A 23,024-nucleotide genomic window follows, 5' to 3' on the forward strand; every position below is an offset into this window, starting at 1 on the left:
ACCGTTTTGCTGAACACAACATAGAGACGAATACGTACCCAGATAATTACCCACTAGAGGATGGAGATACCTGCTGTAAAGGACACGTACGTGTTCTCTGGAGCCGTATAAGAATGGGAGCCAGCCTGTCCCCAGGAAGGCTTCCCGAGGCAGTGAAGGTTACACTGAGGCCGGAGGATCGTAGCTCAGTGAAGAAAGGCAGAGGGAGGAACATGGGCCGCAGTTGGAAGGAGGGAAGGGTCTCGGCTCATTTGGGGACAGAGGGCTCAGGGGAGGTCAGCCGGCAGAGGGAAGAAGAGGCAGAGGTCAGACCGGGCAGGGCCTGTGTGTTGGGGAGTCTATTTCCTGCTGCGGGCCCTGGGTCTGGACCCTCCCCTCGCAGGGCAGAGCATAGAAACCAGCCAGGAGGATGCAGGCGTGATGAGTTTTCTCTGCAAGGGATGGAGCCCGTTGTCTCCCGTGCTTGATAAGGAGAGATCCTAGGTGCTGTGGGACCCGTGGAGACCAAGTGTCAGTGTTTCTGCTGTCACGCTTCGTCCCACAGGTTCATTTGCACTCAGAACTGCCTATTGCAGCCTGAACCGTGGTTGGCAGGACGTTGGGACGAGCGCCGTGTGGTGCTATTCAGCGTGGAGGTCATGAGGCCACGCCTGAAGTGCCTTTTCGTGGCTCTGGCCGCGGTGTCCCTCTTCCTCTCAGTCTGGGGATTGGGCTACATCTCTGGTCCCTCCAGGCGTTCAGGGCCACTCCTGATCATGACCTCCCTCCTGAGTGTTGTCGAACTTCCAACTTGTCTGAGTCCTCACCTGTGTGTGGTGATAGAGAATGGATTATCGGCCAAGGCGTGGCTGAAGACTGTTGTTTAAGTCCCTGCCTTCTTGCCCCCTTAACAGCTTCATGTCGCAGAGCATCCTGCGGGACATCTCGTTCTGAAGTGGTTAATAGAACAAGATAAGAAGATGAAGGAAAGCGGAAGAGGAGGTAGGCTGTGAAACTTGACCTTTTCCTGTATCTCATGTGGAATTTCAGTAATTCCTGACGTCCCTGAACTGTATGCCGGTCGTTTATGTTCAAGTGAAACTTGCTGAGTGTTTACAAATGATGTCTGTGAATGAGAAGTAATTTAGGGGTTGCAAATAATGCTCTAGTAGATGTTGGAAATTTATGTCCCATAATCCTTTAATTTCCTTTCTCTGTCCACCCTCCCTCACTGTCTCACCTCCCTCGCTACTTCAGGCTTTGGATCTGGCTGGCCAGAGCCCTAAAATGCCATTCTGTTCCTTGAGGGGGTGGGGGGAAGGGGGGGAAGGTTTGTGAGTATCACTACCCCCAGCTGAAAAGTGTATTTATCTCTACTTTGGAGGAAAGGATAAGCAGAAGAAAACCATCCTCCTCAGAATTTTGAGCTAATGCCTGTTTGGCATTGAAAATACATATGACCAAAGAGCAAGCCAGTGCTTGGCCACTTGCTGCTCTGCAGAAAGTCAGCTTTCAAGAGAAGGACAGCATCTTTTATCCACCTGAACAGTGGCATCCCATTCCTGTCTCGGTCCTGTCTTTGACCAGACCTTCTGTTACTAAGTTCGAGCTCCATCCAGTATTGTAGCCACTGAAGGGCTTTCCCCCCTCATTGTGTGTGGACAAAGCGACAGATCATGAATTTCTGTCTTGAGGCAAGTTGCAGTCCTGATGGCTAGTGGGGCGATCAGTACAGTAGTACAGTTGTCACTTCTCACTCTCCCTTGAAGATCAGACTTGGGGCTGTTTTTCATTGCACGCTTCCCATAAAGGAAACAGCTTGTAACACAGTTTGAAGGGAAAATAATGTATTGAATCATCTTTTTCATTATTAAGAATTCAGTGCTCTGTTGAGCTGAGTTTATGTCAGAAAAGTTGTCTGGTTTACTTTTAAAATCCAAAGAATTTTCAAGTGACTTTTGTCCCTAATTAGGTTACACTGGCAGCCTTATAACATGCTTGTGTGGACCTGTCGTGTTCCACGGAGCTCCGAATGGGCGTGGCTGGCTGTCTTGGTCCTCTGTCACCGTGTAACAAGCCACCCCAAAACTTGGTAGTTCGCAAACAACATCTGATCGGGGTTTGGTTTTGTTCTCCTCACTATCACCTGGGGCAGCTCGGCTTAGGGTCGGAGTATCTCTGCACTTGGACGATGGCTGGCGGTGGCCAAGTCCAGCAGCCTCGTGCCATCCCGCCAGGCTGCTTGGGCTTCCTCACAACATGGTGGGTGGGCTCTAAGAGAAGAAAGCAGGTACGTGGTGCTTTTATGATTTAGCCATAGAAGTTACTTAACATCACTCTTTCCCTTCTCTCTTGGTTAAGCCCGTCACAGGCCCACCAGAGTTCAAAAGAAGACATTGATTTCAGCTCCGGGTGGGGGTGGGCGTGTGCAACATTCTAGAAGAGCACACAGGACAGGGATACTGTCGTGGTCAGTCACCTTTGGAAAACACCATCTGCCTCACTGGCCGATTGCTGTCCTTCGGCCTGTGCCGTGAAGAGCTAAATAATCCTAGGCCTCTTGGCTTTTAAAGGGTCCTCACATTTGAGTATCTTCTGAGTGAATTATATATGCAGCCACCCAAGATACTTACCTTCAAGATAGGTTTGCCTTCACTTCCATCTGTACCCAACCCTAGCCTTCAGAATTTCTGCTTTGTCCAAGAATTAGTTACATACACTTCCATCGCACGGTGAATAAGATAAGATAGCAAGCCCTTGGGAATCTGATAATGACAAGCAAGCTAATAACACAAGATGAGTAACATTTTTGACGGGTGAATGGCTAGCTTTGTAGACAGAAATTACCAGGTGTCAATCACAATAGTCACGTGACCGCTAGTCACCTCCTGAGTGAGCATTTTTCATGAGGGAGAACTTGCTCTCCTCCAAGCACGAGGTGTTGCTGTCAAACGTTCACTTCCTGAATGCCTTTCAGGTCAGGGTTAAATCATTAAATAGTACAAAGAGATGCAAGCACGACCAGGTGCTCATTTTATAGGAATTCATTGTTTGTCCTGAGTAATTATTTCTAAACACAGTCTAAAACCTGGATCGGAGTAGAAGGAAACGGCTGTATTGGAAACACGTTAAACAGGGGCGCCTGGGTGGCTCCGTCGGTTGAGCGTCCGACTTCGGCTCAGGTCGTGATCTCGCGGCTCGAGAGTTCAAGCCCGGAGTCAGGCTCTGTGCGGACAGCTCGGAGCCTGGAGCCTGCTTCCCATTCTGTGTCTCCCCCTCTCTCCACCACCCCTGCACTCTGTCTCTCTCAAAAATAAATAAAACATTTTGTAAAAAAGAAGAGAATTGTAGGACATTAGTGGCTTTTTAAAATAAAAATGAGGGGCACCTGGGTGGCTCAGTTGGTTAAGCGCCAGACTTCAGCTCAAGTCATGATCTCACAGTTTGTGGGTTTGAGCCCCGCCCACATCGCGCTCTGTGCTGACAGCTCAGAGCCTGGAGCCTGCTTCCGATTCTGTGTCTCCCTCTCTGTCTGCCCCTCCCCAACTCGCACTCTGACTCACTCTCTCTCTCTCCGAGAAATAAAAAAATTTAAAAACATACATCAAATAAATCAGAGCTGGAATTTTTAGTATTAAGGAAGATTGAGTCAGAACTCTATTCACTTTTTTATTAGAATATTTGTAGATTTAAGGGCAGTAGAGAAGTAGATTGGGAGTTTAAATCTTGGTGTGATGTTCACTAAGCTTCAGTGTATTTTTCAATTTTTCAGGTTGTTTCGCAAAAACGCTTGTAGAGCATGTTGGTGTGAAGAACCTGAGGTCCTGGGCCAGTGTAAACCGAGGTGCCATTATTCTCGCTAGGTACGTACGTGTGTGCCTTGGCCGCACAGGCCCCTCCTCCTGCCCGTTGGCGCAGAAGCCCCTTCCTCCACATTCTTCCTTGGGTCTGTTCTTGGTGTCTGATCGCTGGCCATCGCTCCCGGTCCCTCAGAGTGCAGACGGGCACAGCAAATAGCAGAGGCCAGACGTAACTTTTTCAGTCGGTTCTTAAAAGTTTATTTTATGGCTTTGACCAAAATAGAATTGGATTCTCTCTCTTGCTCCCTCACTCTACTCAGGAAAGCGCTTTACGTCTGATTAATGTGTAGGGGTCACTTTCACGACCTCCTTTTCTCCCCAGATTATGGAGCCCTCCGACACCCGATTATTATAAATTATGTAATTCATAGGATTTGCCAAGTATATACGTTTTCTGGAACATTATTACGGCCATTGGGAATTATAGATCTCAAAAAAAAAAAAGGGATCTGTAGCAACTAGTTCACCTTTGGCATTTCGCGTTGGTTGGGCTTAAACTGTACGTCCCGAAGTAATAAGCCATCAGTCCAGCCAGTGTCACATCTCCTCACCTGGTCCTTGTTCCTGGAAGGCTGTGTTGGCAACCCCTGTACATTTTGCCTTTTGACCCTCCTCGTGCATATGCACGGTCTCCCCCTCGCACACACCCTTCCTGCCTCTGGCAGCAACCTGTCTGCTCTCTGTATTTATGAGCTGGGTTTTGTTTTGTTCTGTTTTTGTTTTTGTTTTAAATTTAAATTTTTTTTTTAAATTTTTTTTTAAATTTTTTTTTTTTTTTCAACGTTTTTTATTTTATTTTTGGGACAGAGAGAGACAGAGCATGAACTGGGGAGGGGCAGAGAGAGAGGGAGACACAGAATCAGAAACAGGCTCCAGGCTCTGAGCCATCAGCCCAGAGCCTGATGCGGGGCTCGAACTCACGGACCGCGAGATCGTGACCTGGCTGAAGTCGGACGCTTAACCGACTGCGCCACCCAGGCGCCCCTGTTTTTGTTTTAAATTAGACTCCACGTGTAAATAAGAGATCACACAGTGTATCATTTGATTGTTTCATCACATTTATGGTTTTGACCAAAATTGTAATTGCATTCTTTTTAATGAATTAGTCTTGTCCCTGTGAAAACTGACAAACTTGCTTTTTAAATCATGCCTGACTTTACGTGTAATTTTTCTTACTTTCCAGTATTCTTAAAAGGATTCTGGGAGCATTTGCTACTGAAGTCTGCATGCTAATTGTTTATTTCTAATTAGAATGATAGAATACTGATGATTTGTGAATTGAGGCATGTGCTCAACTTGTCTGTTGTTCTCCAGAGTTACTTGGAGTTTATAATTAACAGGTCATTGAAACTTACGTACGTTCTGTTCCTGGATGTGAAACCCTTCTATTAAGAGCATTCATTTAAAATAGATTGGTTTGTTGTGAAGTAATCACTGCTGATTTTTTTTTTCCCCTGCTGTGTTACCGAGGTTTGGAAAAGGGGATACGTTTGAATTTCCCACAGTATGTCACATGCAGCATGCTGTGTAATTTGATCTGTTTTGTTTGTAAAAGTTAGAAGTCTTTCTTCGGTCTACAGTTTGATTGTGGTGCACATATACCCATAAACACGGTCCATACAGACATCCGTTACTTCAGGTAGATCAGGAAGGATCTCCAAATATATGGGTGGTGCGGTTCATTTTGTTCATTTCTTATGAAAATTAGTTCATTTTCCAGTTGAAGTTGAACAGCCAGAATCCATTAGCCGAAACATGAACTTTTTTAATATGAGTTTCTTTACCAGGCGTTTGGAGTGTTAACACCTACTGACATATTCTTTCATTAGCCCTCAATTAACTAAAAATTTCAACCGTGCCGTGAAATTAATTTGTAAAGATTGCTCATCAATCGAAGCTGCTCTTGGGTGGATCTCAAACATTAGAAGGATACTACAGATTTATTCTGGAACACTAGCATGTAAGATGTTTGAGGTTGTGAAGGGATGCTGAACTACATATAACCTAATAATTAATACAATAATCAGTTTTAATGGTTTTAGAACAGTCATGTGCTTGACTTGTTTGGCAAAATTCTCTGCTTGTGTATTTTACTTCAAACTTGTGCAGTATTCCCTAGATCTTTTTTACAGTAAGTGAAAAGGCATCCTTGGTGAGAAAGAGTATCAGCCTGGTCGGCTATCTGAAAAACGACTCGGGGCAGCAGAATCCTCTAGCATTTAGGTCATCGTGGGTTCTAGACACCCTGCCTGGGTTTCGATCCCAGCTCACTGTGCGGTCTTGGGCAAATCACTCAGCTTCTGTGGACCTTCATTTTCTTGGTTGTAAAATTAGATTAGTAATAATCATAGGCTGTTATGCAAACTATAGGAGATGGCGTATGTAAAATTCTTAGCTTTACGTCCAGCGCGTGTGTTCAGGAAATACTTTTATTACGTCCACGCGTTATGTGAGTGCGTGCTTAGCCAGAAACTACCCGGTGAGTCACGACTCTGTTAAAAGGGCACTTCATTTCGTACCTTTGCAAGTGGCAAGCTGGGCCTTGTCCCCCGCCAACGGCAGAGTGCTGCTCGGTGCTGCTGACCTAACCGTCCTCTTTGTGGACATGCCGCAAGTTATCAGGACCAGGGACTTGGGGAAATGCCAAGTGGTTTGTTTCTAGGATGTGTTTCTGAGGTCAGCATTAAATGTGGTCGTACAGAAGCGGGGAGCCCTGGTCTTCTACAGTCGGGTGCCTGTGCCCCAGCCCCTATTTAAAGAGAAAGGGGTCTCGCGGGCTCTTGGTAGCAGCCTCCGGGACTCCGTTCCCTTGTGGGGATAGGGCTCCGGCGGGCTTCCAGAAAGCAGAGCTGACTGGTTTGTTTTAGTGGCTCCCGTTCATGAAGTACTCGCTAAGTGCCGTGCCCTGGCGAGGAACCTCCCATATGTGGTCATTTGAGCCTCAAGAAATCTCTCCAGTAGGGGGTGGCTCATGTTGTTGATCCCGTCTCTAGGTCAGGAAACAGACATTTTAAATAGCACGCTCTGGTGGGTACAGTTACCGAGTGGCTGAGGGAGGTTTCAAATCTAGGCCCTTAAGCTCCTCACCCTTTTGGATGTTTTAGCCACGGAGTTTAGAAGGAAGGCTCTTAGCTGCTTCCCTCTCGGGCCCTCCACCTTTCCTGCGTGGCCCCTGGTCACTGGTGCTACGCGGTCGCTCAGGGAAGTCTTCTCGGTCGTCTGTGTGCCCCATGGTACCGTGAAATAGAGAAGTAAAACACAAGGTTTCTGTTCTTGAGTTTCATCTGGGTAGGAAAGAGGGGCTAGAATCCATGCAGTAAACACATTTAAGACCGGGTGTTAGTCCTAAGATAACCAGCGAATGTAGGACCCATTCTGTACGGCACGGAGTTCCGTGTGATCTGCCAGCAAGATTATAAAACGTTTTCTATTTACGTGCTCTAAGAATATAGGCTCCCAGCCCCCCTCATTCATCTGGTGAATTAAAAAGAGGTATTTATGATTGTCAGGCTTGTCTCACAAATCAGTGAACTTTTTCTACCTTGGGTGGAGATAGTATTGGCAGATGGTTAGGGGTTTTTATGAAGTGTCATTTTTTTATTGGTTGATTGTTGTCTCCTCAGCCTTCTCCAGAGCTCCGATCAAGAAGTTGCAAACAAAGTCAAGGCTGGACTCAAAGGCCTCATTCCCACATTGGAGAAAAACAAAAATGCCAGCAAAGGAATAGAAACGCTGCTTGAAAAACTGGCCGCATAGTGGAGATAGTTAAGAACAAGATGGAATCTTCTTTCCTGTTCTCTTTTCCCAGAGTGGGAAAGAAGGGCCAGGGGCTGCCTTCCTGGGAGTCTGGGTGCTCTGTATATGTGCTACTTGTTTGTATAAGAGTCTATTTATAAAACAGTTTTCTAAAAATGGTCTTTTTTTTTTTTTTTTTTTTAATCCTAGCCAAGTCTTCTGTCTTTGGAGTGCTGAGCAAATCACACGAGGCTGTAACATAAAAGGCTTAACCATCGTATACAGGGGGACCAACCAGATACATCCCAAGTAGAAGCAAGAGTTGATTCAAGGGAGAAGAGGTCTCCTTGAGCAGTGGTCTGAGAGGGCTTCAGGGAGGGGGTGGCACTTGGGGACCTTGAAGGAAGTCAGGGTGTAGAAAAAGGGAGCCCTGGGGAGTCTGTTGGGAGCAGTGAGGTGAAAATTAAGCGTTTTGCAGGCACTTAGGAAGCCTTATGACCCAGAGACAGGATGGCCTGAGGCGACAGCAGCCGCCACATTCCCTGCTGCTTTGGGGATTGGGTTTGGGGATTGGGTTTCGGGTTAGATTTTGTTGGCCAGGCCTTCAGGTAAGTTCAGGCTCCTGAGAGGAAATGTGCTATAAGAATGAGGGGGTCACAGTGGGGGCTGGGTGAAGGTCAAGGTCACCGGGAAAGTCTCCCTATCTTGGGAGCCGCGCCTTCCCAGTAAATATCTCCCTGTGATCAGGCGTTTTTCCTTAGGACTTTGCCTTAAGCAGCTGAAGACTTGACAGGGTTCGAGTTAGAAGAAAGGCGATGTGAATTTGTGAACAGTGCAGAAATTTAAATTTAGGCGCGGGTAGGTTGTTTGAATTTTAAAACTGTGCTTGGCGTTTAGCAACAAAGTTGAAGGGTTGGTAGACTCATCGTCACCATGGACACCGAGCCCCAAAGCTTCCTCTCAGTAGCCTGTCCGGACACGCCCTGGGGTCTGTCACCGCAGGACACCTGCTGCGGAGTTGCTGTGCCTTACCTGGCCGGACTGTGGCGGTCCAGCACTGCCCCCCACCGCACCCTCACAGGATACCAGCATCCCACCTGCCAGGGACAGGGAGACCTGGCCCTGGAGCCCGAGAGCCCATGCCTGTAACTTGGGGGTCCTCTCCCCAACCCCCACCGGGTCCCAGGGTGGTGGGGGATTGAGGTGAGGAGGTAAATACAGAAAAGCCAACAGCAGAGCTTGCTTCTGTTTGACGAACACACTGGGAGCTTGTGTTGTCCACGGAAAGGGCGCGTGTTCACCAAGAGGAGGAAAAAATCCCTACTGTTCTGTCTACGAGACTAAACAAACATAAAATTAGAGTAGAGTGGGGCCAACGCAGCCTGTGTTCCTCTGCCCGCTCCTCCACACCCCTGCTTTTGCCCAGCTGGGAAGGAACTACTTCCCCTTCTTTACAGCTCCACTGCGTTTTGAAACGCTTTGGTTTTTATTGCGGGTTTTATTTGTTCCCTTTCAAATGTTGGTTGTGGGCATTACAGATGGAGACCTTTCCCCAGCCCTGGTCCCCATCTTCTCTCTGTCGTCCCAGGAGAACGGCATCATTTTGGAGAAGTCCGTGTTCAGGTCTTACGTGGTGATGCTGCCCTAGGTTGGTAAACAATTAAGCAGTGAACTGCCCTTACGTGGCCCATACCATTTCAGTTTTCCTGGTGTTAATCAACTTGCTTCCTTCATTTTCATTTGCTTATTTTTCTACATCCTTCCTAGTTTTTCCCAACCTTCTCATCAGAATTGCTTCAACGTTTCTAGTAGGTACCATTTTCCTCCTTTCTTCAGCCTGGAAAGGCTCCCATGTTACTCAGGTGTCCCCACTTTTCCCCGTGGCTCCGGTGTCCTAACTGGTGTGCTTTGGTGCCACTGTGCCACACGTGGGTCCTAGAAGTGCCGAGGTTTTAGCAGCCTCCTCCGTCACTCCGCGGGGCCACGCAAACACTTCGTGGTGTGGCTTGTCCAAAAGAACTCTGGTGTGAACTAATCCCAGGGGCCTATTCCTTGAGTCACCGGTGGATTGAAGGCGGCTGGCCAGTGAACCTTGGAAGTGGGGTTCCTGGGGAAGGTTTCTTAGATCACAGGCCCCCCGCCCCAGGAAGGGTCCCTCTCCTGCCAGCCAACCTTGGGCGTGCTCACTGGACGCTCAGAGCAGGCGTGCTATCGCAGCCGTAGAAGACAGCATGCTGACCATGGCTCAGCCAAAGATGGAAAGTCGATCTTCGGGAGAGATCAACCCTTGGGAGATGCCCTGCTACTGGACTCCTGGTTCCGTGAGGCAATAAGCCCACTCATCAGGCCATTTTGAATTGGGTCCTTAGACACCTGCTGCCAAGAGTGTGCTAACCTGACTCCCAATATTAGTTTCCACACTATAACACATTGAGCCGACTAGCATTCCCATTTTCCCTTAGAGACACCCCTCCTGGAGGCAGCTGGCTTTCTGGATGTCCTGAGGACCTGCTATACAACCACCATCATCATCCTGGCCGTCTCTTTGTTTCTCCTACGGAAAGTCCATTTCCAGGATCCCATGCATTTTTTTCTTGTTTAAGCCCCTCTTGAATGGGGCATAATCTCTAGTAACTTGCTATGAAAGAACGCAGGTGAGAGTGAACGTCTTCATTACACACCCTTTCACACCTGGGTGACTAGTTGAGCTGGATATAGAATTTTGGTTGGAAATTAATTTTGCCTCAAAATTTTAAGGATGTGGGTCAATATTTTCTTTGATTTAGGGTTGCTATGGAACCCTTACACCACCCTCGTTCCCACCCTTTTTTATATGTGCCCTTTTGCAGGGGCAGTGCTTCTCCGGAAGGTGACAGGACACTTTTTAATCCCCAGCTGCCTTATCTTGCAGGTCATTGTGCATTGGTGTATGAAGTGTGTCTGTTTTCCATCCTTCATGCTGGGCATTTGGAGATGTTTTAGAAAATTTCAGTTCTTCCCTTCTGAGAGTTGCATTTGTATCATTTCCGTCTCTGTCTCTCTCTCTTTTTTTTTTTCCTGTTTTCTTTATTCTTTGGAATTGCTGTTAACTACCATTTTGAATTTTTTTTTTTTTTTAACATTTATTTATTTTTGAGACAGAGAGAGACAGAGCATGAACGGGGGAGGGTCAGAGAGAGGGAGACACAGAATCTGAAACAGGCTCCAGGCTCTGAGCTGTCAGCACAGAGCCCGACGCGGGGCTCGAACTCACGGACCGTGAGATTGTGACCTGAGCCGAAGTCGGCCACTTAACCGACTGAGCCACCCAGGCGCCCCGCTGTTAACTACCATTTTGAATGCTGGTTTGATCCTCTAGTTTTCTATTTTCATTTCTTTGGCTTTTTGTTTTGCCCAGAAATGAGAGACCTATTTCCTCTCCGTCTTCTGCCAGCCTTTCCACTCAAGTGTCCATTTTTTTTTGTGCCTTGGATGAACTCTCTCTTACTTCTCGGGATGTTGTATTTTATGTTCATTTTGCTTTGTTTTGTTTTACTTTGCTTTGTCTCTTTTCTATTGTCTGCTCTTTGGTTTACTTTGGTCTCTTTCGTTTGAGGCTTTGCTGGAGAGATCTTTGGTTCTCTGTATATTTAAGACCCTGAAACCTGATTAGAAGCGGGCAGGCCTAGCCTGTTATTATAGCACAGGTGTAGGGGCTGCTGTTTCACTGAAGTCCTCCAGACCTCAGGATGTCTAGACCTTTTGTCTGGGGCCCTTAACTGCCTCTGGAGAGAAATCCACCTGCCTGCCAGTTTTCTAGTTGCTCAGCACTCATTGTGCAGATCTGAATTAATCCATATACTTACCGTAAGGACAGTGCCTCTCCGTCGTGCTGTCTTCTCCCCGGGGCCCTAGCCTAGTGGAATGGAACCAATGCAAGTCCAGACGAGGACTTCTCCCAAAGTTTGGAGTGGTAGTAAACCAGTTTGAAGCAGTCCCCCGTTTTCCATCCCACGTCTCTCCCCAGTACCTAGAACCTCGAACTGCTGACATGTCGTTTATACCACGCGGAGAATTCACCTGCTCTTCTGCATTCACCTTTCTCAGCCCTGCCTCCTCCTTCACTGCTCTCTGTCCCTCCAGATATTTGTTGCAAGTGCACACTCACCGGTGGCTTCTCTCCCAGGCACTTTGTTCCAGTGAGCGTGTACCGTTTTTGTTCTTAGCAGAAATCTACACATGGTTTCAACCAAACTGAAAAGAACCTGGCTGGCTGTGGCGGGGGAGGTTATTTTCCATGGAAGAGCTTGATTTGAGAATGTCTTTCATTGCAAGATTCAGCTTTTTGCAGTTTTCAGATTGCACCAACCCCACGCTTTCCCCAGGGATCAGACTCTGCCTACAAAGAAGGAAGAACCCTGTTTTCCTTTTAAGCCTGGGGTGCCATGCCTTTGTGTAATGGAATAAGGACCCTTACAGGAAACTTCCTGCATGCTTGATCTCAGAGGATTGGCTCTTCTAGGACATGGCGCTTCTGTTACTACGTTCAAAGAAATTTTGAAAAGATTACATCTTAATTATAGCAGGTTAATCACTCTTAAGTCTGAGAAAGATGAGGGTGTGTGCGTATTTTTAGACTAAGAGAGCACAAGGTCTCAAAAACAGCAGTTAATACTGAGCCACTAACCATAAACTTTCTACGCCAGAACTGATGAACTAAACAAACATAAAAATCTGCTGCTTGAGCTCTTTTCTCACTTCTGATCTTGCTTAACCTAAGGAAACTAAATTTATAATAATCTCTACCTGATACATGTTCAATTAAGCCCCTTTGAGTTGGTGAGGTGAAATCCTAACCCCCCCAGAAGTCAGAATGTACTGTATTTGGAGACAGAGCCTTTAAAGAGGTAACATAGGTGAAATGAAGTCATACGGGTGTACCCCAATCCAATACGGCTGTCGTCCTTAGAAGGAGATGAGACCCCACTCACGTAAGAGAAGAAGACCACGTGAAGACAGCCAAGGAGGGAAGCCACTCCGTGAAATCAACCTTGCTGACACCTTGATCTTGAACTTCTGGCCTCCAGTCCTGGGAGGAGATAAATCTCTGTTGTTTAATGCACCCAGTCTGTGGTATTTGTTATGGCCACCCTAGCAAACTAATTCATCTTTTCTGTTTAAAAAAATTTTTTTTAATGTTTATTTATTTTTGAGAGAGAGAGAGACAGGGTGTGAACAGGGGAGGGACAGAGAGAGAGGGAGCCACCCAACCTAAAATCTGAGCTGTCAGCGCAGACCCCCCCACGAGGGGTCGAGCCCACGGACCGTGAGATCATGACCTGAGCCGAAGTTGGACGTTTAACCAGTCGAGCCACCCAGGCGCCTCACGTCTTTCCTTAAATTTTAAAACACCACCACTAAAGGGACCTAACCCGAATTCCCTAACCTGCTCCCTTGCGAATTCTTAAGTCTTTTAAATGAACATTCTTAAGCAGGAGACACAGCATGCTCCTTGGACCCCATGACTTTCCTGCACGGTAACTAAAGGGCTCCTCTGTGTGCATTCCCAAGTGTGCACACACGCTGCCCGCCGTGTCCGTGTTTGTACCCCAGAGAGTGCCTTGCAGGATACGCTGCTGTTCCCACTCCCATCCCTATAAAGGAATGATGTTTGGACTCTTCGATCAAAACGTTTTATCCAACTTTTAAACATGGGTTCGTGCCCGCTGCTGAATCTAAGTGGACAAAGCTGCAGAAATGTGGCAGTGAGAAATTTTGGTCCGTGCTCTCTTGTTGTTCTGAGGGGAATTAATTATGTCTTGAGGGAAAATGATTAGCGCTTAGTTGTGCCTGTTGTGTGATGACCGCTTGAATGGAGCTGATGGGAACCCGGTGAGGTTATGAGAATCATCTGACTGTGCTCTTGATGGCTGTAATTAAGCATAATGAATAATTCAGATATTTTACATGACTTCCAGATGTTTGAAAACAGACTTTCCTTTTAAAAACCCTCGTGCATTTAGAACTCATATTTTTATTCTTAAACCTACCAGTAAAGACATGTGCTGGACTTGCTGTTACCTTCAGCCGTTTGCAGTGGACACAAGAAAGACCGTGTTTTTTTTTTGAGAGAGAGAGAGAGAGAACACTGGCAGGGGAGGGGCAGAGAGAGGGAGACAGAGAATCCCAAGCAGGCTCCACGCTGTCAGTGCAGAGCCCAATGCAGGGCTCCAACTCGTGAACCGTGAGATCACGACCGGAGCCAAAATCCGGAGTCAGATGCTTAACGGACTGGGCCACCCAGGCGCCCCAAGAAAGATCATGATTCTTAAAGACGTGTGTGTGTGTGTGTGTGTGTGAGAGAGAGAGAGAGACAGCAAGAAAGCCACATGGGGGAAAAGGACAAGTCCGGGCTCATTTCTGTTGCCAAATGGACTCCTCTGCTCTATCTTTATTGCTTAATACCTAAGTCTAGTTCCGAATAGAGAACTGTTGTGTCTGCTTGTGTCAATAACCCAGCAGATACAGGGCTCCCCTCCCACATTTCAGTCACTTTCTTTGGGGAAGGTGAACCATCGTGACCTGCCTCCACCTGGCGCAGATGACCCAGGTGTTGCAAATCACACCACCTTTCTTTCCCTTGGCCCCAGCTAGCGGGTGTTGATACTCTTCTGAACTAGCATCTGGTTAGAATGTGGGAGAACGTTAAAACCAGGACGTGGGAGTGTGGCGGGCCTTTGCAGGAGATGCTGCGGAAGCTCCTTCCCCTGGGTCTCAAGCTCTTGGGTCTGCCTGCCTGGATCTTACTGTATTTCATCAGTGCTAAAAACGCACATCTTTTGGGGGCGCCTGGGAGGCTCCGTCAGTTAAGCGTCTGACTTCGGCTCAGGTCATGATCTCACGGTCCCTGAGTTGGAGCCCCGCGTCGGGCTCTGCACTGACAGCTCGGAGCCCGGAGCCTCTTCAGATTCTGTGTCTCCCCCTCTCTGCCTGTCCCCCACTCATGCTCTGTCTCTCTCAAAAGTAAATATTAAAAAGTGCACATCTGTTTTCTTCCTAGTCGGACAAATCTGAAAGGATGCATCTTAGAGTTGATGGCATCTTGGCCTGGCCACTTTTAACAGGCAGCTGTGTTTGTTAGTGACACGTAAAATCATGGGTCTTAGAATCCAGGCTGATTACAGATGGGAAAATACAACGTCCCATCTTTTCCTCTGGACCTTAGCCTGCTTTGGTTTTCCATAATAGCTTTCCACTGCCTTCAAAACTTTTGTTTATTGCTGGACTCCTAGAGGTGAACAGGGTTAGGGTGAGGTATCTTCTATATATTTGCACACAAAACACACCCCTTTGGAAAAGGAAAATCCAGTCAAGTTAGAAGCAGTGTAGCATAGTGGCTAGGAGCATCCGCCCAGAGCCCCATTGTGATTTGAAGCCTGGCTCGTAGCTGGGCTTCCTTGGAAAAGTCACATAACCTCTGCTTCAGCTTCCTCATTTATAAAAACATAATGCACAGGTCATTGTCACTGTGAGAATTACATGAGCTTATATATGTGGGGTTGGGTTTTGGTTTTTTTTTTGGCTTAAAAAATTTTTTTTTAGATGTTACATTGAGATAACTGATGTGTGGCATTGTATAAACAGGTTGATGGGTAAATTTATATATTTCCACGGGAGTGCTATTGTAGCATTAGCTAACACCTCCATCAGTCACACAATTACTTTTCTTTGTGGTGAGAAATAGCAAGATCTAGTCTCTGCAAGTTGGATGTTTATAATACGAGATTGCCGCCCGAAATCACCATACCGTATTTTAGTTCATTTCAGGTTTATTTACAATAGCCAAGATGGAAACCAACTAAGTGTCCGTCAATGGAAGAATATATAAGGAAAATATGGTAGGTGTGTATGCATACATACATCTATCTATATCTAATCTATATCTATATATCGATATCTATATATAGATACACATGGTGTGGCATTATTCAGCCATGAGAAAGAAAATCCCACCATTTGCAACAACACGGATGGATCTTGAAGGCATTCATGCCAAATGAGAGCTGTCCGACAGCAAAGAACAAATACTGTTATGCTACCACTTATATGTAAAGTCTAAAAAAGCCAAACTTGTAAAGAAACCGAGCGAACATGGTGGTTACCAGGCTGGGGGAGGAGGAAAATAGGTCAGAGGTCGTTTAAATATACAAACTCCAAACCAGTGGGTAAGTCCTGAAAATGAAATATGTAAAGGACCTTCAGCTGGGCCTGACACAGCCCAGGAGGGGCTCCCTCAGGGCCAGGCTTTGGGGATGGCCAGAAAGGCCTTTGTGACGGCTCTGGAACCTTCCATCAACATCAAACATTTCAGGGGACCCCGGCGGGGGGGGGGGTGGTCAGTCAGTTAAGCTTCCGACTTTGGCTCAGGTCATGATCTCGCAGTTCCTGGGATTGAGCCCTGTGTCAGGCTCTGTGCTGACAGCTCAAAGCCTGGAGCCTGCGTCAGATTCTGTCTCCCTCTCTCCCTCTCTGCCCCTCCCCAGCTCACGCACTGTCTCTCTGTGTCTCAAAAATAAATAAACATTAAAAAAAACAACAACAATCAAAACATTTCAGCAATCCTTGCCCTAGAAGGCAAAATATACTTGTTCGTTTGGGTATATATTGGCTAAGAAATCACCTAGAAACTTCCATGAACTCGTTACCACTTTCAGGTACATATTTTACAGTTTAAAACATCAGCGAGGTTCCTTAGGCAAGTAGTCACAGGTGTAAGTCATGGTTTTATTTGTAGCTGGTGCCCAGGGTAGGAGGGTAGTAAGATCGGGTTTGCAGGCCCCTTAGTTCATCTCTTCTCCCCACAGGGTGGGCTGAGAGGGAAAACACTTGAGCTCAACTCAGCTCCTGTTAAGATGCAAATGACCTGGATGGGAACAGCACCTTCAGCTGCGGCCTGTGACCCCCACCTTCCTGCAGAGTCTATCAGCCAGCTCCAGTAGGAGGCAAAGAGCTAGACAGGTTGGGAAGGGCTGTTTGTTTGCTCAGGGTAGGCAAGAGCAAAGAAGTGGGGGGATTTCAGCTCGTACAGTAGCCTTGGCCTCCAGGGGTGGAGTGTGGGTCTGGCCCAGAGACAACACGGCTGACTCCAGGGGGGTTTCTGGAGGGCACATGGGCCCTGCTTGAGTTCTGCCTTTGCTGGGGAGGTGATCTCACTCTTCAGTGTCTCATCTACTATACAGGCCACCTGCCTCCTATTCCCTCAATTTACAAAGGCTTTTGCAAACAAGATTCCCTACAAATGTGAGGGGATGTGGAGGGTCGTATCACGGAGAAACGGCTTGGTGTTTGCGGAAGATCTGGCTTTGAGGCTGGGCCCCGTCTCCGACCAGGAATGTAAGTAAATCACAATCTTTGTGAACCTTTGTTTGCTTATGTGTCAGATTCAAGATGATATCTGAAGATAGGAGGGGGTTGGGGTCAGAAGCCCGTGAGATTTGCATGTGAGTGGAGCCTGTCACAGTGTATGTTTATGATTCCTCTGGATAACACCTTGCCTTGTTTACTTACCAAGTCACAGGGCTGCAGTATACAAAACTATGTTAGGTAAAATTATCAAAAGTCTAGAAATAGGGCCAAAAAGATGTGCCCCGTTTAAAGGCCTGCTAGAGCGTTATCTACAAAACCACAAGGTTCTTTGATTTTTCTAGGGGGATATAATGTTGCTTGACACACTGTTCATTAGAGCTCAGATTCGGGAAAGGTGGGTCGTAAAATGTCGAGATCAATATGCCACAAATACTTTCTGTCCAAAGTGGAGACAACTCAAGAGAGGACTTCTATTGCCCTGTAAATGTTGATGCAACTTTGTCATTTTATTCTAGTAGTCTTTCATTGAACACAAATGCGTCTGTGTTAGAGGAGGGAAAAATAATCTTTTTCTGTATTCTTCTGAGTCCTTCCAAACTACCCTTTCTAAGCTGGAGCTCCGGTAGCAAAAGAGGAGCAGGGGAAAAGTGCACAAATTGATGTAAGCTCTCCATGACACAAGAGCCTTGGTGAGAAAATTCAGACCCAAAGAAGTAGTAAACCTGGGCGTTTTGAGAGGAAAGTCACGGGAAGATGTAATAAAACAAAAAGGGTAGGAGCGTAGTCAACTGGGGGAAACAAGTCCCGCTCCTTAGGATTTCTCTTGGCGTCCCTCCATTTGGGACACCAGGGTGATCGTTTTCCAGCAGGTGGAGGGAGGGAACGTCTCCCGTGCGGGTCTTAGGACCTGCTTGGAGAAGGTCAGAAAGTCGTCCTACCCCTGCTGCTCGCCAGACTCCTCCAGTGCATGTGGCCTGAGCCCCATCAACATACAGAGCTTGACCGTCCTGCTTTTTTCCTCCTTCCATACTTGTAGGAGAACCATGTTTTTCCTGTTCTGAAAATACTTCTGACCTGACCCCTTGGCTTCTCGTTTCTGCCTTGCACCTCTGAGGTAATGATCCGTTTGTCTGCAACCTTGCAGGACAAAAAACCCTGGGAGATGGATTCCCCCTTTCTAGAAGGTAGCCGTCAGGGGATGCCCATTTCCAAAGAGGAGAAACGAGTACAGGATTTCCCACTCTCTGAAAGTAATGCGATCCCGTGAGCCCTTGTGGAAGAAAAATGGGATCAAGTGGAGGAAGCAATTACCATTAATCAATCCGGAAGGCTTTCTGAGTGTTTCCAGATCCCTGGAAATAACCGGCCTGAGGCTTTTTTGTTAGGTTAGGACTTCTGCTCAGGGGTGAGTGAAATAAATCGAGGCTAAGCACACCTGCTCGCGGACACAGTTTAATAAATACTAGGGCGGCCCGCCCGTGGGAAAGGCTGGGTGCTGCTGCCCTGGGCCGGAACTTGGTGGGGGCACTGCCCGCTGCCGGGGTGCCCCCCTTCCACAGAGGCTCGGCACAAACACCCTGAACGCCGCAGCCTTCTGTAGCTTTCCGCTTCCCTAAGAGCGAAATCCCTCTTGTATTTCTTTCAGTTAGCGAAAAACAGGTACTAACGCAGGTCTTCTGTGAGAGCAACGTAGCGTGAGAAAGTTGAGGATAGCAGAGATCCTTGCATTTCTGCTTGAATTTTGTCCACTGCAGTTAGGATACGGCCATTCTGTAGAAGACCCTGTTATATTCAGATGGCATTTTACTTTTTAATTTTTTTAAACATTTTTTGAAACGTATTTTTGAGAGAGATTGCAGTTCCAAGAGCTGGGGAGGGGCGGTGGCAGGGGCGGGGCGGGGCGGGGGACAGAGGATCTGAAGCGGGTCTGGACAGAGCCCAATGTGGGCCTCGAACTCCCACACCGTGAAATCATGACCTGCGCTGAAGTCCGATGCTCAACCGACTGAGCCACCCAGGTTCCCACCAGCTTGCGAATTTTCAGGGCGATTTAATCACTGAGAAAAGGGCCCGATAAGAGAATTTCCCCTTTGTGATGAGAAGACGTAAGTCGTAGCCACAGAGAACTCCTGGAGATGTGGATGAACCAAGAAAAGTGGTGAAGGACAGAGCAGGCCACTTGATGGGCAAGTGTGTACCCCGAGACTGAAGTGGGCAAAACGTACAGCCATCCTTGAATGGGAAGGAGCTACTTCAAGTTAACTTTCGAGAGAAGTTTCTCGGAGTTCTGCCCAGACCCGAAGCGCAGTCAAAGACTTGAAATCCCAGTGAGTAGGGCGTAATCCGTGTGCAGTCTGTATGTGAGTCCATCAGCAATAAAAATCCCAGACAGAAGAGAAAATCTCTATGGTGCCTATGTGCAGTATGTCTTAAATCCTTTCTTTTTTCACGGTATTAAGATAGCTTCTCTCTCTGCTCGTTTATAAGCACCCTGGATATTTGTGTGACCCCAGGGTGCCTACTCTTCTTTCCCCTGCCTGGTAAAAATGCCAGCTAAGGCCATTCCCTGCCTCTTGCCTTCCCCCGTGTGTGCCAGGGGGAGAAAGGCCCAGCAGTCTGGGGGGAATGGCCTCCTGGGACCTGAGCAGAAGTACCTGGCCTTCCCCGTCCAGGACTGCGGGGCGGGGAGCTGGGTGTCCTGAGTCACCATTGAAACACCAAGGCAACACCTTGTGCTTTGATTCTACGGTACAACAAATCCTGCACTGGGGACAAGGTGCGAGAGCACTCGGTACACGGTTTTCAAGGGTTGGCCTAGGAATTGAAGAATTGTCATGGGAGAAGGAAAAGATCTGTGAGCAGGGAGGAGTTCAAGTCCCCAGCTTGCCAACCACAAAGTCGTGTGACTGACAGGCTGAGCTCTGTATCTTAACTCTGTCTCCTGTAAGAAGAGGGGCTTGGAAAGTCTCCCTCCCCTGCCCTTCCCCCTCTGTGTGTGTGTGTGTGTGTGTGTGTGTGTGTGTGTGTGTGTCTGTGTGCAGACGTGTCTCGGGGTGTTCTCTCTCTCTCTCTCTCTCTCTCTCTCTCCCTGAAAAATAAAACATTAAGAACAAACAAAAATCCCGGGGAGCCCTGAGATGCCTTGGGAGCCGGGATGAAGTGGGAGGTAGGGACAGAGCACATGGGGGTCCTGATCACCCGCCTGGGCTCCAGTCAGAGCAGCAGCACTTAGATCTGTGTAATGTGCTCAGATGTGGAGCAAGATTGCCGCTTCGAACTGGGTTCAGCTGTTAACAAAACACTGAGTTAGAAAACCGTTGGCCGATGTCCTCTCCAACGGCCCTTCGAAGTGAAACAGTTGGCGATTGCCTGCTGGCCACCCCCCCTGCTGTGTGTCCCCAGTGCCACACGGGGTCAGCCAGCAGTGCCAGAAGGGAAGCATTAGGCTGGAAGCCGATTTCTTGTGAAGCCAGTGGGGCTTATGTATCAGAGCCCTTGACCGTTGGACATTCTCAAGCCTGCTTCTAAATTTGTATTCATAATCTTCAGGGGAGATGCTAACTTGTCAGGCTTCAGGCCCCACAAAACCTGGATTCTCCTTCCTATTAGGCCTGAGCTGCTTTTTATTAAAAAAAGTTTTAGGTTTATTTTTGAGAGAGCATGTGAGCAGGGGTGGGGCAGAGAGAGAGGGAGACAGAATCCGAAGCAGGCTCCAGGCTCTGAGCTGTCAGCACAGGGCCCGACGCGGGGCTCGAACCCACAAACCACGAGATCATGACTTGAGCCAAAGTTGGATACTCAACTGACCGAGCCACCCAGGCACCCCAGGCTTGAGCTTCTTAATGTGCAGGCACCCTGTTCACCTGTCCTAGTCAATTGAAAAGTGAGTCTGAAAAAGAAGAAACCAGCATATAGAATAAGGGGAGGGTTGCTATACAAGCTCAACCTCCTTCAGGAATGGCAACACCACAGCTAGGTTGTTGATGCCAATGAGGAATGGATAGGAGGTAAGTTACAACTCCTCTCCTCCACCAACACTTGTATCAGCAGCATAGCTTTGGGGCTAAGAACCGGCTGCTGATGAACTGCCTCGGTTGAAATTCTCCACCCACTTCCTAGTTCGGTGACCTCAGGCACAGGAACCCGCCCCTTCAAATCCCAGTTACCGCATCTACAAAAAGAGTAACAATGCCTCATGGAATCAGGATGTTAAACAAGATACTGTCCTAGCATACATCTAATGCAGCGCTTGGACACAGGGAGAGCACCCCTAAGTTTGGGTTTTCCCTAGTATCCTTGTTGAGTGCTTAATTAAGGCAGAACGACTAGTTGACTCAATACCTCAGAAACAGAACCCCAAGTCTTAGGTGGATGGTCTGTGCCCAATTCAAAGACGGTATTTCTAAGCTCCGCCACAGAAAAGATTTTTGCCAGGGAGAGGAATTCCTGCTTAAGGTGAGTGCCTGTCTCTGGTCTCTTCTCCGTGCTACTCCTTTCGACTTAGATGTGATGGCTGGGACTCCAGCAGCCATGTCTGAAGCCTGTGGACAAGGTTGGTACCCTTGGGATGAAAATGGTGAGCAGAAGAGAGCCTGAGTCCCTGACGACTTCATGGGGTCACTATTCTATTCTTGGTCTGCCAAATCTCAAATTCTTTGATGAAGGCAGGGTTCCCAAATCACCCGTAAGGGTTGTTAAAGTGAGTTTCTGGGCTCTGTTCACCAAATTTCTGATTCAGTAGGTATGGTTTGGAGCCTAAGCATCTGCGTTTTCAACAAGTTTCCAGGTGATTGGGATCGTGCTAGTCCCAGGACCATGTTTGGAAAGCCAGGGTTTTATTTATAGGCTAGGGAAATAAACTCTTCGCGGTTGAAAGCACTACTATTTTGGGGGTATTCTGTTATTGAAGAGGTGTCTAATTTAACTTTAGTAACAAACTCTCCTTGCTCTGGTAAGTTACAAAGAGCAGCAAAATGATGAAAATGCTACTCAAAGTGAAGGAGGCGGGTGGTGCATGGCCAATTGAATTTTTGTCTTGTGGACCATTCGTGAAATGGGGACCGAGAACCTAGTTAATGTGCTTGGCATGTACCAACCCAACGTGAAGACGTGGGCCATGATTCAACCACAGCTCCCTCCTCACTGATCACTCCGGTGGAATTCAGTGGAGTCCGATTCATCATAACCAGTGTCTGCCGTAGAGTGGTGAGCTAAGCCAGTGATTGCCTGTGACTCAATTAGGCTGGAAATGGGGGGGGAGACCCAGGCACAGGGCTGGGGGGGGGGGGTCCTTCAAGACCGTCAGAGGCAGTGGTAAACAGCCTCACCTGCACACTGGCCTCACCTCAGGAGCTTAAACATCTTGACGCCTGGACCCTGTCTCCCTGAATTCTGTTGGCATTGGTGTTTGGCGGGGCCTGGGTATGTGGATTGTTGAAAAGTGCCCTTGGTGATTCTCAGTTGCAAACCGCTGATAGAAACCCCTTCAGAAAGGTGTGGTGACTGCCCCAAAGTGACGGAGGGTCAGAGGCAGGACTCCTGCTATCCCTCGGAGCACTCCTCAGATGCCTGGCTGGGCCGTGGAACCTGCTGGAGGCCGGGTATGCCTCCAGGCTAATTCCCACCCCCCACCCCCCCCCACCCCCACCCGTAATTGGCACTGACCTGGGACGTGGGGAGCTGTAAGCACGTATCAGCTCCCAGCTCGGTGACACAGTTTACTGCAGTTCGTCTGTTTCCCTAACAAGATTTTCCTTGGTGACAGCGAAACAAATCATTTTAATTAGCATTAGATAATGAATTTAAATGGCATTGAAGTAATTCCAAAATCTCCCTTAACTGCCCTAAATAACATCCTGCAGGAGGAATTCTGGAAGGATTGATTGTAGAGAAACGGGTGGTGGGGACCCAGCTGGAGGGTTTCCTTACGTGGGATGATTGTCCCTGGTTTTCCCTTGTACCAACAGTCCGGTGAGCCCGGAAGCTGCCCGAGCTGCAAAGGATTGGTGTCCTTACTGCCCCCTCCCCCATCACGTGTCTATCCTTGTCCGCCTGTCCTCGTGATGTGGCTGTGACCCTCTGCTTACACCATGCTGGTCACAGGGA

At 47.8% G+C, this 23,024-nt stretch overlaps 1 protein-coding gene across 4 annotated transcripts in view; it reads left to right on the plus strand.

Moving 5' to 3' along the window:
* PUM3 (pumilio RNA binding family member 3) overlaps positions 1-7,751 on the plus strand; it is a 335,654-nt gene extending 327,903 nt beyond the window's left edge. For all 4 annotated transcript variants that reach the window (XM_053907767.1, XM_053907768.1, XM_019463687.2 and 1 more), the window contains 3 exons: positions 894-981; positions 3,752-3,842; positions 7,463-7,751. In XM_053907767.1, coding sequence (XP_053763742.1) covers positions 894-981; positions 3,752-3,842; positions 7,463-7,595 — 312 coding nt within the window. In that variant the 3' untranslated portion in view covers positions 7,596-7,751. The remainder of the gene's footprint in view (positions 1-893; positions 982-3,751; positions 3,843-7,462) is intronic.
* Positions 7,752-23,024: the final 15,273 nt, after the last annotated feature.

Source organism: Panthera pardus, unplaced genomic scaffold, assembly GCF_024362965.1.
Source record: "Panthera pardus isolate Hobbes unplaced genomic scaffold, ASM2436296v1 HiC_scaffold_20, whole genome shotgun sequence".
NCBI classification, from domain to species: domain Eukaryota; kingdom Metazoa; phylum Chordata; class Mammalia; order Carnivora; family Felidae; genus Panthera; species Panthera pardus.